The 17511-nt window shown below is 40.0% G+C and overlaps 3 protein-coding genes across 3 annotated transcripts in view; 2 read left to right on the forward strand and 1 right to left on the reverse strand.

Moving 5' to 3' along the window:
- The first annotated feature begins 1133 nt into the window (after positions 1-1133).
- Positions 1134-6746, forward strand: LOC139205787 (C-type lectin domain family 1 member B-like). Its single transcript, XM_070836105.1, has 7 exons — positions 1134-1208; positions 2306-2371; positions 3764-3865; positions 4739-4933; positions 5372-5526; positions 5753-5871; positions 6366-6746. Exons 1-7 carry the CDS (start codon positions 1148-1150, stop codon positions 6511-6513), a joined length of 846 nt encoding a protein of 281 aa, XP_070692206.1. The 5' UTR covers positions 1134-1147; the 3' UTR covers positions 6514-6746.
- Positions 6747-7026: 280 nt separating this feature from the next.
- Positions 7027-12642, reverse strand: gpatch4 (G patch domain containing 4). Its single transcript, XM_070836143.1, has 9 exons — positions 12533-12642; positions 11298-11389; positions 11096-11174; positions 10932-11005; positions 10069-10161; positions 9364-9480; positions 8987-9105; positions 8722-8772; positions 7027-8554 (listed from the first exon to the last, which is right to left on the reverse strand). Exons 3-9 carry the CDS (start codon positions 11172-11174, stop codon positions 7762-7764), a joined length of 1326 nt encoding a protein of 441 aa, XP_070692244.1. The 5' UTR covers positions 11298-11389; positions 12533-12642; the 3' UTR covers positions 7027-7761.
- Positions 12643-15437: 2795 nt separating this feature from the next.
- Positions 15438-17511, forward strand: part of pear1 (platelet endothelial aggregation receptor 1) — a 45944-nt gene continuing 43870 nt past the window's right edge. The window contains exon 1 of the mRNA XM_070835485.1: positions 15438-15510. The gene's annotated coding sequence lies outside the window, so the exon portion shown is untranslated. The remainder of the gene's footprint in view (positions 15511-17511) is intronic.

Raw genomic sequence — 17511 nt, forward strand, 5'->3', positions numbered from 1 at the left:
CAACATTATGTCGTCTAGTACAAGTTTAATTATGCTACACATAACGGAACATTATGAACTCTAGTGTAGTGACTATGATATCCAATTGTTTAAATCCATTTGTGTGAGTCCCTCTTGGACTGACTGAGATTAACAGACGTTTGTGCTTTGCTTGATAAAGAATGGAGTGATCAGATTCACTGTAATAATAAAACATATTTGCTTATTTGCTCCACACTTTTGCAACAGTTGCATTAAAGGGGGGGAAAAAAATGCTAAAATCATTATAAACAAAAGGTGCAAAATAAGCAAGCAAGCCCGGTCATAGGAGCAGCCTAAGGTCTTAAGAGTTTATGCTTTCTAGTCAGGCGCACCAGCAGATGGCAACACCACACTCCCACATACAAACTGGGTAATGTAAAAAAATTAAAGAATAGAAACTAAGGAATTGGCTCCTTCACTAAGGTACAATTTACAGCATAGCAGACAGACGGACAGCAGACGGTGTACCAGGTCCCACTGGTTTCTGCTGGTTCTGAGCTGATGACACTGCTGAACATCTTCTGATTTGAGTCCTCACTGTCGCCCGTTTCTTTGTGCTTCTTGAAAAGAACTTGAACAGCACATCTTGAAATCTCAGTCTGCTCTGAAATCTTTGCCTGGCAGAGACCTCGCTGATGTACTATAACTACCTGGTGTCTTGCTGCTGGGCTCAGTCTTGCCATGATGACCAGTGACATGAAACAACTTCCACAACCTCACCTTGGTAGCAGAGTTTGGCTGTTCCTCACCCAGTTTTAAGCCTCCTACAGCTGTTTCTGTTTCTGTTAATGACCGAGTTTCAACCTTCATATGAAATTTGAAATTGATGATCATTAGCACCTGTTTGGTATAATTGGTTAATCATACACCTGACAGTGATCCTATGATCCAGCAAAATCCCTGACTTTGTGCAAGTGTACCTAGTGTACCTACCTCTTCACTCACTTCGCGCTTTGCATGATGTGTCAACTTCTTGTATTGCAGCAGTGCGTTGGGTCAGACAGGAGGGGGAACTCTCATTTGTTCTTCATTGAACTTTGCTCAGCCACACCTATAAAACAGCTGTGAAAGCCTCACAGCCTCATTCTGTGCACCGAAGCGAGTACGGCACAGTGTGACTTTAAGGATGGAGGAAGAAATCAGCTATTCTACTGTGGTTTTTAGCAATGGTGCTCCACCCCCAAAGGGTAGGTGACTCCTGCTTTTTTAGAGCATATCTTGTATTGGACTTCAAAGTGTCTGTTATTGTAGAACACTTAACACCTGTCTAAGGGTTGTGTGTGGAAGAATGGCACTGTGAAACTTGTACTCACGGACATGCAAATAATATGAGTTGTTTTAGCCGTTTGGCAGGATATACACCAGTTTAACACCACATTTTTCAGCCTCAGTGAGTGTGTGACCTGGACATGATTTCACATGTACATTAGCATAGCCATGTGGAACAAAATATCTAATTTTGATGAAGCATGAGATGCTGCTTATATTCCTTATATTCCTGCTGCACTGTAGCCTGATGGAACCTCACTTTGTCCAATATGACGCAGTATTAATACTGGACAGCTGTTGCCCCTCCATAGCCACACAGTCCTACACCACACCTGCATTTTATGATGTCTTTGGTTCACTTTACTTGCAAATGTATACTGATTGTAGAGTCAAAACGCATTTCTTCGGGATCAACACGGAAATCTGCACTCGAGTGTTTTGCAGGCCACATTTTCTGTATGATGATTGGGTGAAAAGCAGAGAGAACTGTGTGAAGAGAACCAGAAATTATTAAAGGTCGAGTAAATACACTGTTACCCATAAATTTGGAATAAAATGTTTTTTACCTCTTCTCATGAAATGATTGTGACGATGTGATTTATTCTTGATAAATAAAGTGTATATCTTCTCAACTGTATCGATCAAACTCCTCCAAACATATCACAGTGAAACTTAAACCACAATTAACCTTTGCAAACTGTGTATTCAGGCTTTAACAAAATTGGAGGTACTGAACAATTATTCCAACTTTATGGGCAACAGTGTACGTTGGATGTTGTGACCACCACCTGGCAGCATCTGCAGTCTTAAAAAGCAGTTGGTAGAAGGGCAACAAATTAATGGAGAAACTCACTTCATGTAGCACCAGTAGACATAAAAAAAGAAATCTCATAACATAGACGTTTACATAAATGATCACAATGTTATTTCGTCATAATTACTCTCTCTCTCTCTCTCTCTCTCTCTCTCTCTCTCTCTCTCATCATTTCCCTGCGTTCTTATTACTGTGATCCAGAGAAAAAAGAGGACACAGCAGTTTATTCTAAAGTTAAACCTAAAGTGCCTGTTGCTACTGGACCAGGTGAGTTATACAGTCTGTTGAGTGTCTTATTCTTTATTCTTATTCAGTACCACTTTATACTTGAGGCTACCCTTATAATGTAAAAACACCTTATGAGTATTCAACAAGCTGTTATAACATACCAGATAAAAAGGGCAGCAGTGATCTGTTGCTTGCCAAATAGTGAGCCCACCTTTATCTGTCCTGTTAAGCCTCAGATTTCACTGGTTACTTAGCTTTCTTTGTCCTTTGTATATGAAATTGTGGCATATTAGCTGCCATTATTAATACATGAATGAGTAGTAAACATTAACTGGGTATTTCCAAATGGTGAATCCTCAGTGGTGTATTAAAACTGTGTTATAACTTGTTTATAGTTGTTTATTAATGATAACAATCTAATTAGTAACCTAATTATAACCTTTTATAAATCCTCTATATAGGTAGTCTTACTGTAAAGTGGTACCCTTATTTTTATAAAACTTACAGAAAAGGTGCAACGTCACACATGGTGATGTTACAATTTCTGAATTATTATTTTTTTAGAATTTCTTAAAAAAAACAACAACTGCAAATTACAAAGTGCTTCTCAAAGAAGAAAATAAAAGGAATTAAAGTTCAACGTGCTCTTTTTGTCCTGCTTGGAGCCTTTTGACAACATCGAACTTGACTGCTGTATGGTTCTCAGGTGTAGTAGTAGTGGTAGTATTATTAGTATTATATGATACATCTTGAGTGTACATGTTGTTATATATTATTGTTGGTAGTAGTAGTAGTGGTAGTAGTATTATTGGTATAGTACAGCGCCTTACTATGATTGTGCATGTTGTTATATATTTTTATTAGTATTATTATTAGTAGTATTATTAGTAGTGGTATAATTATTATTATTATTATTATTATTATAAGACTCTGGACTCACCTGGTGCAGTAATTTACCTCTGTGTAATAATTTGTAATAATAATTTTTAATAATTTATTCATACTTTTATATGTTTATATTTTACTTTGTGTTTGAAGTGTATTCTTATTTTTATTCTTATTCTTTTGGAGCTGTGTGTAACCCCCTGGGGATTATTTAAGTAATTCTGATTCTGATTCTGATTCTCGTGCGTGTATGTTTGCTAAAATGTATTCCTAAAGCTCCATCAGTAATTTCTATTAGTTATAGAAGAGCGATTATAGAAGTGATGATACGTAAGAGCGCATATTGGTCATCAGGAATGAGTCACAGTTCAGTGGTTTATTTCAGTCGCTCTAATTCCAAAGGAAAAGAGAAAAAAAACTGAACACAAACTGTATCACGATACAAGAAGACAATGCATTTCCCAGACAACCGGAATAACGCTGATAATGAATGTAACGTGATTGTAATTACACTCGTTATTTGAATATGATCTTTCTCATAACAAGCAGGTGGTGAAGCAGCCGCACACACTCACTTCTGTGTGTTGGCGGTGTGTTTGGGGATAGTGTGTGTCCTGCTGGTGGCGAGCGTCAGCGCCATCACCTACAGTAAGTTTCATGTCAGCACACTGAGCACATTTTAATTAACAATTACAGCATCTTACATCACAGTTAGACCAACTGAGTCAGACAGGGATGTCAGCTACCAACCGGAAAAACAGTAACGTAATCTGTTTTCTCTGAACTGTGTCTGCTGTCTGTATTTTAGACTGGCACACTCTGATCTATTTAATGATTCAATTTGATATCAAATGTCCATTCATACAACACGTTTATTATCCTCACTAAATGCCATGTACGTTTCTAAACTTTAGGTTTTTAGAGATCTTGGCTGTTTGGTTAAGACAAAATATCAATCAATCACAGTGAAAATTCATCACTTTTATGTTTAAAGTTTGGTCATCATCATGTGGTGATGCAGCGGTAAGCAGAGGCCTTTTCCAAAGCTACACCTGCTGTTGTGTTTAAGGACAATCTGACATCAGAGAGAGTCCAGAGTTGGCTGCTGACAAGTAACCTTTTTAAAGCGAGAAACTAAGGATCAGGTTATGCTTAAGCAGATGAGGTTAAGCTATTCAACCATCTGACAGGCACTTCTGAAGAGGCACACTGGCAGCTTCAGAAGCGTTTACATTGACATACATAATTGTTATTTACTGACAACGTACTGTAACTCACTGTAACTGTGTGCAGCATACTGTAACTGCTGTTCAGCAGCTGGCTTTCAGTTTGTGGATGACGGAGTGTGTTTAAAAAGCCCCTGTGTCCGGCTACCACATGACAATAACACGGAAAGCCAGGTTACTGTAGGTAGGAAAGTACAGGAGTAAATCACGTGGGCTTATGGACAATAACGCTTCTCTGACAACAGCGAGTGCATCCGTCGCATGATTGACCGTCTTCTTCTCATTCTCACTATAGCCAGTGTGGTGCTGAACAAGCAACAAGCAAAACTCATCAACCTCACAGCAGCAAATCAGCAGCTGATCACAGAGAGGAGCACCCTAGAGAGAGAGACAGAGGAGCTGAGCCGAGTCACAGACAGCCTCAACAGGACGCTGAGAGTCATCATGAACTTTAACACCTTCCCAGTGAATGAATACTGCCCACAGAAGAGTAAGTGCTTCTTGCAATGTTGACCATACAGTATGGCTGGCTCTTTACCCACAAATATAAACTTACTGAGAATAGGTGCATTAGTTTTTACATAAGTACACAGGGATATTAGACATTCACCATGTCTCTAGGTGCACAGCCATGCAGCGGCATCAACACACTGCAATGAATTTTGAAACTGAAAACAAACAGAAAGTACTGGATAAAATACAAACATTCAATGTTAGGGAATGCAAATCAGAAAAAAAGATGAGATTCTACAAACAAGAAATAAAAGACTTTGTAAAAAAATGAATTGAACAGTAACAACAAACTCAGATCAACGAAAGATAAACATGACACGTACTTCGCTCTCTCTTTTGTGACGCCGTCACACTTCTGTATATTTAGGTCTTAAAATAAACATCGTTCTTTTTTCGTCTGTCTTGATGAACGCAGAGTGTCAGCCGTGTCAAACAGGCTGGATTCTGTTCCAAGAGCAGTGCTACCTGTTTTACAATGAGAAGGCTCCTTGGATGACATGGGAAGAAAGCCGAAAGTACTGCCAGAACACAGCTGCAGATCTGGTTGTTATTGAAACTCTGCAAGAACAGGTGAGCTCCAGCACGGCAAAGCCTCACAGTAACTCCAGAGAGTTTTGGACCATGTTTCAGTTCAGATTTAGAGATTATAGGAGAAATTAAGAGTCACCGGGAAACAAATAAAATGCATTCACGTTACAACCTGAGCTTTTAAAAAATCCAGTGGATGAAAGTTTCTGGTAATGAAACATTATTGTTTTCAATGTTATTGATTATGTGCCACAAACATGACTTACAGGAATTCATCAGTAATCACACTGAGTTCTACTACGACCACTTCCATGGATACTGGCTGGGGTTATATGAATCTGATGGGAAGAACTGGAACTGGATTGATGGACGTAATGACACTCTAGGGTAAGAAAGCATTTTTTTTTCCAATAAACATTGGATTGTAACTTGGAATATTGAAAAGGCTGCTCAGGAGCATGTGGTGCGGTGCACTTAAGCAAGGCAATGAATTTCCTGCAAGCTGTGAGACTGTGTCCATGAGGAGTCGATTAATAGCTTGTCATGGGTGCACAGTATGACGAGGACACCTTCTACTGGGTAGCATTTTGACCAAAACAACGTGTATACTAAAATATAAGTTTAAAACTGATTTATTGAGCTAAACTTTAAAAAGAAAGTTAAGGCTGTGTTAATCAACAGTATCTTTAGCCCCAAAAGCTCCAAATCCCAGTAGATGTCATATGAATAAAGATGAATGAGACTCTTCATTTATGTTATTTGGTTTTATTCATTATATGTGTTTCCTCTCTGGCCTTTTACCCTACTCATCACACTGGTATTTTATTGGCAGTAGTAGAAACGCTATTAAAGGTCCTGGTGTTCTTGCCGTGTGTTTGAAGGTTCTGGGCGAAGGGGATGCTTGGTAACCATGGCCGATGTGGACTGATGATCCCCGACAGGAACCTTAAGGCCAACTGGGACCCAGCAGACTGTGTAATGGCGAACAAATTCATCTGTGAGAGTGAAGGTCTGATATGGTCACCTTAGTTTGCACCGTGCTTGTATTCACTCTCTCAAGTGCCTGCCTCTGATTCCCTCTGGAGATCAGATTCACTATATGTACGTACAAAAAGCCCAGCGAGCGCTCACTTGTTGTGGCCGATGTAGAATCTTGACATTTTAACATATTTTTATACTTTTCATCCCGTGTGTCACATTTCTTGCTTTTTATTTCTGCAATTTTGCATTACTATTTTTTTACCTTTGTTTTTATTTTCAGAATTATTCTACTTTTTCGTGCTTTCCTTATTGTTTCCTTGTTTCACAAGAATTTCACCGCATAAATTGTGCTTTATAAATAAAATTAATGTATTTGGAATGCTTTTTTTCTTAAGCAATGGCAAATACAGTTAATCACCTATATTTAAGAGATGGAGATCTTCATCTGGCATTTTCTGGGACTAAGAGTCTAAATAAGGACAGAACTGATCAAAAACATGATAATATAATAAGTGCTAGTCGTATTAAAATGTGTCCATATGAAAGAATCACAAGAGCAGCTTGATTTGTTTCATTGTTTAATTTGCATATGAAGTTCAGAATTTCATGTAACACCATCATTTATCTATACGATGTGTAATTCCAGGTCTTCTTTCCTTAGAGTAAAATAATGGCACAGTTGAACAGGAGTTGTTCATCATGTAGAAACTACTGAATCCTGACATTTCATATTCATTTCCCACTTATATGCATCTTTTCATGTAAAATAGGCAACTTCAGCAATCAATTGTCGATCTGCAGTCGTTTGACATCATGCCCCAACCTAAAAATACTTGATTTTTCCTCTCAGATTAGAAAAACTGGATTTGGTTGCACCGTTTGGATTGACCAAGGGTGCTGAGGTGTCAAATCCCAGACTTGTACCATCAAATATTTCATCTTGAACACAGTCAATCTTAAAATGTCTGCATCACCAGCGGGTAACTAAACAGACGTGGTTTCCTCAGTCACCTGTGGCAGCTTACAATAAATCTGACAGCTGGCAGAGAGGCACGAATGTCGGACGTCATTATTTTGTTACTGGAGTGAAATTACTAATTAAGATGAGAAATAAATGAAGATGTTCTCCAATCGATGGAAAATGTCCAAATTCATTTACAGGCCTGTCAAAGAGCACAGCCTCCATGAGGTCCATGTTTGGCACATACGTCACCAGGGTTTAGTTAAGCTAATGCAAACTTCCCCAACCGGCCAAGAAAAATATGATTATCAATATTCAAAACATCATTATCAATGCTACTCTTTGGACTTCTTCTTTTTCTTCTTCTTTGGAGGAAGTGCCTCCTTGTTATCTCCATCTACAGCTGGTTTGTCCTTTTTACACTTTTTCCTTTTCTGCTTAACGGCCACTTCTTCCTCTGCAACTTCTGCTTCCCTCAATGCAACTGCAGAGTTTTTCTGTGTGGTTTTTGGAGCGCAGTCCTCGGCCGGCTCCGATTGGCTGGATTTTGTGTCATTACTTTCCTCTTCCTCTGCAGGTTCTCTGTGCTGTTTGGAGGATTTCTTCCTCTTCTTCTTCGCTTTTGTGTCAGTGTGCAGCTCAGCGGCCTCCTCGGGACTCTTGCTCTCTTCCTCGACATCCTGCTTTGCTTTTTCTTTTTTCTTTTTATGTTTCCTCTTTGTTTTGTGAAAAATGCCACCGTTTTCTGCACAGATCACATCCCCATCGGTGGGGACGGCGCCAGTTACTTCCTCAGTGTCCACATTGGCTTTCCGTTTCTTTTTCTTCTTTTTCGGTTTAACATCCGTTTCAGGACTCTCAGACGACATTTCGTCACCATTAAGATCATTAAAGCTCCCAGTGGATCTCTTATTCTTCATCTTTTTTCTCTGAGGGTCCTTGGCCGCCGCCTCCTCCTGCCTCTCAGCTCTCTGGTCAGCTGACTGGGAGGTCGGTGGAGTTGTTGTTGCACAAGCTCGGGACGCTGTAGCTGGTTGGCTCTTCTTGCCATACTTAGCCATGAACTCGGCCTCCTGCTGCTCTAGCCTGGCTAACTTGGCGCTCATGGTCAAGCCGTGCCTGGCTCCTCTACAGAAACATGACAGAGATGTATCGAAAATCAAATCATTTTCATTCACCAAACGTTGCTTATTCTGAAATATTACAAAATACTTGTGCTGTGATTTGAAAAAAATATATAAACTATTTTTTGGCAGCCTTATTGATTTCAATGGGAGTTTTATGAATTAACTTACTTGTGAGCTGTGCGGCCTCCACAAGCCTTCATTAGATCAGCATCGGTGAGCCTGTCAAGTATCAACAATAACTTACACTGTAGAGCAATGTTAAAAATACTGTTACAAAGGGCTTTTACAGACAGCAAATAAAAGCTGACTGAGGTAATCCAATAACCAAGGAGTGCTCTGCAGTATTCATGCTAGCGGTGATAAAATGTTATGCAGCTTCTGAGAAAAAGTAAGTAGAAACCTGAACCAAGGCTGCCTCAGGTGAAGGTCTTACTTGATGGTGCTGGAGAGATCCAGTTTGTGGTCGTCGTCCTCCTCGTCTGAACTACTGCTGGTGTCTGAATTGGAAGCCTTTGGCTCTGGCTGCTCCTGACCAGACAGCAGTGTGGCCGACTGGGAGAGAACCATGGAAATAAAAAGAAACTGAGTCGGTCAGTGTCCGCTCAGACCAGACTCATATTTGAAAATACAGTAAATGTTCAGAAATTCACTCTAGTGGTGGATTCATTTCCTTATTGTTGAAAAATCCCATGAAAAGCAATAAATAAACAATAAATTGATCCAACTTAGTATGGCCCATGTAGCCAAAGCCTCATATATCTTATTCCTCACTGCCAAATAGCCCTTGATATTTAACAAACAAACAATTACCTTGACAAAACATCCATAAAGTTTAGCTTTAGCCAGCGCAGCTTTCCGTGGCCTTTTATTAGAGATCATTCCATCCTCTTCATCTTCTTCCACCGTCTTCTTCAAATGAATACCATTCTGGATCACAGAGAAAACCGGAAAACATTTGACCCTCTGTCAAAGACGAAACCAGCTGATTTCACTCATTAACAAAGAGAGCAGGAAGTGTAATCAGCTGCTTAAGTGCTTAAAACTGTTTCAGTTCAGTTCAGTTTTTTAAAGTTAATTGTAGTTCAGAATTTAAGGACCTTAACAAAGCTTTCCTAACACTTCAAAGTTGTTGCTCTGAGCCACCAGGCAGCCCGGTGAAATATTCCCACATTAGGCCGATGTGTGAACGCCTGTGTCTAAATACAGCTCCAGTCACAAGTGGAGGAGGTGCACCAGTGAGTGTTTTCACAACTGTGAATCAGCTGGAAACCACCGCAAATGTTTAAGCTTAATATCACAAGTGATTATTTCCTCATTCTGAAATTAGTCATCCTGTTAGCACAAAAAAAGTACAAACATCGGATGTAAAAAAAAAAATTAAAAAAATGCCCTGAATAGCTTTTTACAACACAGAACACATCAGTGACTATCTTTGATTAAAAACGTGCAGTCCCCTGATCATGTGTTGAGCTGTGAGAGTCTGACTGTGCTCAGCTCTGTGAACGAAGGACCTACCGGGTCGGATTCCACCTGCAGACTGGAAGACGCCTTATTGAAGACATGATCCCACCAGTGGAAGGCGAACTGCTCCCCTTCCTTGTGGCCAACCTGGAAGAGAAGAGCAACACGTGAGTCTACAAAATAGACGTGTGCTGACCGATGCCGTACATGGTTGACGAATGGTTTTTCCTACGCTGATATTAAGGCGATTTTATCCAACTTACTATCACGAGTACGACGTCATAATCTCTAGGATCTGATCCACACTGTGCATTTGGAGATGTATGTCGTGGTGGTGAAGTTATTAAAGACCAAAATATTATACTAATACAACTAATACTTTTGTGTGACTTTGGACTTTTAAAGGGTTTGCTCAGATCCAGTGCAATATTTGTGCAACACACAATAACACACACAAACTAACTGATCAAGACAGCACTAGACCGGCAACTGCTGTGCTTTGCATAGTAAGCTGACTGTTTTTGTCAATGGAGTCTGGTAGGTTTAAAGACAGCAGTATAACAGCTGTTTCTGGTTAACTTACAAGGATCTTACAGCTCGATTTGTGTGTAGGAATCCTTTCCATAATGCTCTCAGACACACAAACAACAATCTGAGACTTCCAGTACAACAAGCACTTTTATTAGATGTACTTTGACAGGCCCTAAAGGATTATACTACAGCCATTGCCATTTTCCTGGTGTGCTGTGCCACACCCTGCCAATTACACCGCCATTGCTGATCTCGAGTGACCATTATTGGACAATATTAAAATAGAAACAATCGTCCGACGCTACTACAGACAAAACTTTCTAGACAGAGTTTAGACCAAAACCATTACAGCTGTGCACCAATAGGCCATAAAAAATGCCACTCACCCCTCCTTTGTCACATTTCACTTTGACCTTGATAGCTTCTGATATGCCATTCTCAGCTCGCCCCAGTCCTTTACCTGAGGACAGAGTGGGCTGAATAGGTAATGTGCACCTGAGACACACTGTGGTGGCTAAATTGTTGCACAAAAGAGATCAGAGTATCTTACCGTGTTCCCAGCCGTGCCGCAAGAGTTGCTGCTCTGCAAACTTCAAGCCACGACTTTTCTCTTGTACAACTTCTGCCATCTGTATAAAGGACAGTTTGTAGAACATTAGCAGGACAAACTAGAGTGAAACTAGAAGGAAACTGCATCTGAAACACTTCAGATTTTAGTGACAGTGGTTGGTAAAGTACGGGTACACACTCACATCTGGCGATCTGTTCGCTTAGCGGTTTCCAACCTGGGCTTAGGACACCTCCAAGGATTTAAAACTAAATCTCAGGGATCCCAAGGTGATCACTGGAGAGGAAAGCAGAATACAGTTATTTCTAAAACACATAATTATGTTTTGCGTGGTTGTTTTGTTTGATTTGTCCATTTTTTCCCTTGTGAACTACTGACTTATTTGACCTTTTCACAGTCACAACTTTAACACATACATCATGCAGCCTGTGAGGAGGTTGTGGCTGCGATTTAAAGTGTCCAGTCAAAGAGATTGGGGACCATTGTGCTACAACATCTTTCAGTACTGCACAAACACTTTGGAACAACCTGACTATGAATGATTCGTGTACATTTCAATGTCATGGACATAAGCTTTTGATTTTGCACAGTACAGTAGTTTTCTTGAGTCTGTTTGGAGCTGGCTGAATGTCAGACGCCTCTCAGTTAATGGGAGGTACACACACCGTTTGAGATTTTAACTCTTGTTACAGAACAAATGCTCCTGGTTCCTGTTACAGAATTTAAAGTATCTTCCCAAATTGATTTCATTGGGACACCCTGCAACACTGAAAACAGCAGATTCTGTGTAGAAAAGAACAGCAGCTGAAACAATTAGACTATTAATCTATTAGTCCAACAACAGACACTTAATCAACAACTATTCTGAGAATCAATTTCGCCATTTATCAGGCAAAAGAGCCAAAAACTGTCTGACCTGAGCGCCTTAAAAGTCAAATTCTCTGCTGTTTTTGTCTCAATCTCTTTGAATTTTGGTCAAACAATAGCACGTTGAACTCTACGAACTTGGGATGGGTTTTTTTCTCTATTTTCTGACACTAGTTATTTAATTAAAGAAGGAAACAGCTGACAGACTGACTGCAATGAAAATAGCCACCTGCGTTAGAGAAACGTGCCTACCCTTTCTCTTGTCAAGCTTACTTTTAAATCCCAGGAGCACTAACGTGTATAGCTCTGCAGTCACCTGTAGCTTTAGCAGTCAGCTTTAACCTGCTCTGTGTCAATACTCAAGCCAAATGTTATTAGCATATCCTGTGAATAACTCCAGTTTTAAGGTTCTCAGGTCTGTTTCCTCTGATGCTGACAGGACTGATGCTAACAGCTAACAGCTAACATAGAAGCCAAAAGTTGGAACACCTCAAAACAGAGAGTGGTCTGATTTAACACACAACACTCACGCAATAGAAAACAAAACCCGACCTGCCTGTGGACGTCTTGTTTCATTAAAACTGCACCATTAAAGCCGCCAGACGGGAAAACATCTAATAACATGTAGCAGCAGTCGGTAGCCATGCGGCTGCTGCACTAGGCTGACATGACACCGGAAATACGTCACTGCACTTTTTTTTTTTCTTCTTCTTCTTCTCTGTGTAATTTAGCAGCAGAGCAGGCTGCCTTACTATCAGGGTATTATCACTTTAACATCACTATTAGTGTTGTAGCGGGTCAAAGTGGAGCTGATTACCATTTATAAACCCTTCACAATGTATCCTCATATTATTGTTTTCAAAAGTTTTTTATCTAAAAAATAATTACAGCTAGAAATATTCATTATTAAATTATCAAAATTTATACTTAAGTGCAGCACTTTAGATAAATGTAGGCCTGTTGGTAAAACCTGAAAATAAATGTTTTAGGTTGACTTTTACTTGAAGTTTGTGGTCGTCTTTTTTGTTTAAATCAGATGAGATTATTCTCACTAAAGTGACCAGACTGAATCCAAACAATCACAGAAGAAGAAAAGAAGAGGAGCTGCCCACTGCGGTAGATTCTACTTTATGAGTGAAAATCAATGAATCTGCCATTACAAATATCATATACTGTGTTTTAAGTGAATATTGCTTGAATAAATTTGTGAAGCCCCTTTTCCTTCAGCCCTTTAAACGCCCCTCTTCCTCCCTTCTTTCCTTTAAGGAGCCTTTAAGGTCCCACAAATTCACCCTGTCATGTCTGATATGTTTGAAAATATTTGTTTCTCCACTAGAATTTAAAATAAAGTGATGCACGTTCACAAAATGTTGGAGCAGAAGACACAGTAGCCATTAAACAAGCAGGGCGTCAGTAGATGGCAGTATTTCACACCAGAAAATCATATATACAGAATATTTAATAGCGATAATCTCAAATCATCCCAGGTGCACACATGCAATGCTGTTTACATCAACATCAAATGAGCCACATGCAAACATGTATGTCAATGAGGGGAGTTTTACAGGTTTTAGACCTGCGTGTAGGTCTAATGGCTGCACTCCTCTCTGATCACAACATATCTGGTGGATGCATTATTCAGCAAATGACTTGCAGGATTCAGGATCTCCCTTTATGAGATTCCTGGTCACAAGCCAATTCACTGCTTCAGATTGTATCATAGCTGACTGCTAACAGGTTCAGGCTCACTGCTTCTCAGACAACGATCCAAAAACAGACATATTGCATTATTATTAATCATTTAATGTCACCTCTTCCCTTTTAATGTCTCCAGAACATCCAATAAAGTCTGTTTCTTTTAAAGAACACATGATGTTTTAAACCTTTTGGTCTGTGCTTGCCCTTCCCAAAACTCATTCACTCAGTGACTTGTTCTTTCCTGAATCAGCCTATGTGGATCTGACATTTCGACCATCTGAAACAAACCGTCATCTTTAAGCCATAAATAGCCACCGGATACACTATTTGATTGCAAATGCTAACGGCACTTTTCCAGGAGGAAGAAATCAAAATCAGGATTCAGGATTTGAATGCTAAGAATGATGTTTGTTTGAGGTTTGAGTGTAATAAAAAGTTACATCCAGGACCTTACCAGGTCACTCAAATGACTCTGCCTCTGTGTGGCCCACAGGATACAATTTTATTTCCCCCTGCCCCTGGTTTCCGTGCAGTGAGGATGTTTGCTCCACCAGGCCTCCATCCACGAGTTGTTTATCTGTGTCAGCGCCCAGTGGGGGGGGGGGGAAACACCGTCCTGAGCAGGCTGGTTATCATGGCAGGCCCACTGTTTGGGAGGAAGCCCTCCGACTGCTGGCTGCAAAGGCTGACTGTTATCTCAGAGGAGGTTATTACACAGCTGTCAATAAAACGTGTGTGTGACAGAAAGAGTTTTAAAGAGTTTTTAATGGCTTGGGCTAGCCTCATTAAAACCAATTAGGGTAAATGTTGCATGCAAGAGGACACAGATAGAGACAATAGTAAATTTCCAACTTTGTGGCAACAGCTTGGAGAAGTCGTCCATCTTCTGTTTCAGCATGTCACTGCTCCCATGCAGAAATCCACGTCCATAAAGAAATATCTCACTGAATTAGGTGTGGGAGAACCAAAAAAGCCTGCTTAAAGCCTTGAACTCACCTCCGTCCAACACCATTGGGATGAACTGGAACACCAACTGCGAGTCAGGCCTCATTGCCCAACATCAGTGTTGGACCTCACTAACGGCAGAATGGGATCGAATCAGTGCAGCAACGTCCCAAAATCAGGAGGAAAGCCTGAAACCAGAAGAGGGACGGCTGGTGCAGCAGCAGATTAGCAGCCACGGTTTTGAAATGAGATTCTTAACAAGCACAAATGGCATATAAAGTATAGTTTAATATAAATCTTTATTTTTTCTTCTATCTTAGAAGCAAGATAGAAAATCTCTATCTATCTATCTATCTATCTATCTATCTATCTATCTATCTATCTATCTATCTATCTATCTATCTATCTATCTATCTATCTATCTAGCATTAAAATGGGGCAGAAGTTCCTGTTTTCTCTCAGGTATTATCCCACCGTCCTACACACACCTACACATCAATGTGTGCAGGCCTGATGGAGACAAAAACAACACTTTGAAGCTTCCCCCTGACCTCCCTAAATCTGCTCTCTGCCCCATCCCTCCTTTCTTCCCTCCTCCTCCTCCTCCTCCTCCTCCTCCTCTGGTCCCCTCGCTGTCACAGTTTTTCCAGTTTCTTTGGCTCCACTTCAGGACCCTCCCCCGTCAGATGCGACTGGCCTCTTTCTCTCCCTTTTACTCTCTCCTCTGTGTTTATACCGCTTGAGGATTTTTTCGAAGTGTGTGAGCAGTTATAACAGAGGCTTTTTTTTCTTTTCTTCTTTTCTTCATAATTTCATCCTCGGGAAGTTGGTGTCCATCTGCAGTACGAGAGCGATAAATAATAATCCGGGAGTCTTCGGCCGGCAAGGTGAGTAAAACCCTGCCAGTGATTGAAAATAGCAAAAGAAAGGGGGGCTGTCTTTGAAAGTTTATTTGAAAGCCAAAGACGGGTTTGATGATACATGTTACTGGTCACTAGGCTCGACATGCTGAACCGTGTGTGCTGGCTGTGAGGGAATGTGCTGTTCCTCAGTAGTGTGGGAGAGCTACAGTGTGTACCAGTGGCCCCGAAAGGGTTAATGATGCAATTTTAGACCACCTCGAAAATCTAAGCAGAAATCCTCCTAAGGGGGCTCAGGTTAGTTACTTTTATGAATGTTGTATTCACTTTCTATCCACCTAATTTGTTCAAATGCTTAACATGAGGTAATTTGAGGATTTATCTTCTGACAATATCCATCTGTGAGCCTGTAGAACCTCTATAGGAAGCCTGCAGGTCTCTTGTATTGGTCATTTTGTCAAAGATGGTGCATATATGTTGGATAGTTGTGATCAGAGGTGGAAGAAGTACTCAGTATTCCTGTATTTAAGTTAAAAACGTTGAAATAGTATACATGAAATGAAAAATGACCCCATTAGTAGTAAGTCCTGCGTTCCAAACGTTTCAGAGGAGCAGTGCAGGGAAGAAACTATAAGTACATTCAGGAACTGTAAGTACGACTTCACATCAGTAGGCCTGTATTCACTGTCCTCTGCTTTATAGTTCTACTGCACTACAACCCAGATGGGAATATCACTTTGACACTTGATCAGCTCATGAAATGTGATGCTGTTAAAGATTAAAACTACCCAACGATGAAGAAACGGATTAAAATGAGCTCCACCTAGACTCACTGCAAGAGTTACAGTTACAACACTTACAATTATTATTATGAAACAGTATAACACGATCAGGGGTATTTTTCTGAATTATCAGTGCTTTTATTTTGAATCTTTAAGTACACTGTTGCCCATAAAGTTGGAATAATTGTTCAATAGCCCCAATTTTGTTAAAGCCTAAATACACAGTTTGCAAAGGTCAATTGTGGTTTAAGTTTCACTGTGATATGTTTGGAAGAGTTTGATCAATACAGTTGAGAAGATATAGACTTTCTTTATCAAGAATAAATCACATTGTCACAATCATTTCATGAGAAGAGGTAAAAAACATTTTATTCCAACTTTATGGGCAACAGTGTACATAAAACGAACAACTTGCTAACTAACTAACTAACCAACTAACTTGCAAACTTTTAAATAAGTCACATTTTTAATGCACCTTTATTACTTTTACTTGCTCTAAGTAAGTGTTTGGAATTGTGACTACACCATCAAGTATTATCAGCATAATGTGCACAGCAGTAAAAGTACTCATTAAGCAGAACGGCTGCTTTGATACTGTTACATTACAGTATTATGTAAATTATGATATTGTTCTATTATTATTGATCCCTTAATATGTTGACAGTGTTTAACTGTCGCGAGCTGCGATGGAGCAACTGTCAACTACTGTATGTGCTGTCGGGTAGTCTGATATAACAATGTGTCATTAATAGAAGACAATCGTGTTTTGAGTGTAAAACAAACAGTAACAACAGCAGTCAAATAAATACAATGATTAGAAATACCTGAAAATTATGAGCAGCACTTAGTCACTTTCCACCACTGGTTATGGAAGTGTGTAGTGTAGACGTGTGCCACATTTCAATACCATATTTGGCAGATTTCTCATCATAGTTTGGTGTTTTGGTGCTTCATTGATATACGCTCTATGTGAGGGGCCCTCGAGATATGAGACTCATACATAACAATAAAACCACTTGTGTGCTCATCAGCAAGTGAATTAAACCACTTGTTCCAGTGGACTCCTGGCATTGTGTCACCACTTTGTGCACTTGCTGTATTCTTCCTGCCTGACTGAGCTTCTTGGCATCTCTGGCTCTGCTTTGAAAATGTCTCCAGCTACTATCAAGAGAGTGTGACTCAGAAAAGCTGTCTCCTCTGGCATGCCTCCTCTATCGATTCATTACAGAGGAAGTCTCTGGGAGTA

The sequence above is a fragment of the Pempheris klunzingeri genome, chromosome 8, assembly GCF_042242105.1.
Source record: "Pempheris klunzingeri isolate RE-2024b chromosome 8, fPemKlu1.hap1, whole genome shotgun sequence".
Classification (NCBI taxonomy): Eukaryota; Metazoa; Chordata; class Actinopteri; order Acropomatiformes; family Pempheridae; genus Pempheris; species Pempheris klunzingeri.

Coding starts and splice junctions, on each gene's coding strand:
- LOC139205787 (XM_070836105.1), top strand. CDS start 1,148: ATGGAGGAAGAAATCAGCTATTCTACTGTGGTTTTTAGCAATGGTGCT. Junction 1,209..2,305: donor TGGTGCTCCACCCCCAAAGG/GTAGGTGACTCC, acceptor ACTGTGATCCAG/AGAAAAAAGAGGACACAGCA. Junction 5,872..6,365: donor GGACGTAATGACACTCTAGG/GTAAGAAAGCAT, acceptor GTGTGTTTGAAG/GTTCTGGGCGAAGGGGATGC.
- gpatch4 (XM_070836143.1), bottom strand. CDS start 11,174: ATGGCAGAAGTTGTACAAGAGAAAAGTCGTGGCTTGAAGTTTGCAGAG. Junction 10,162..10,931: donor TGAAATGTGACAAAGGAGGG/GTGAGTGGCATT, acceptor CTTCTCTTCCAG/GTTGGCCACAAGGAAGGGGA. Junction 8,773..8,986: donor GATCTCTCCAGCACCATCAA/GTAAGACCTTCA, acceptor GATACTTGACAG/GCTCACCGATGCTGATCTAA.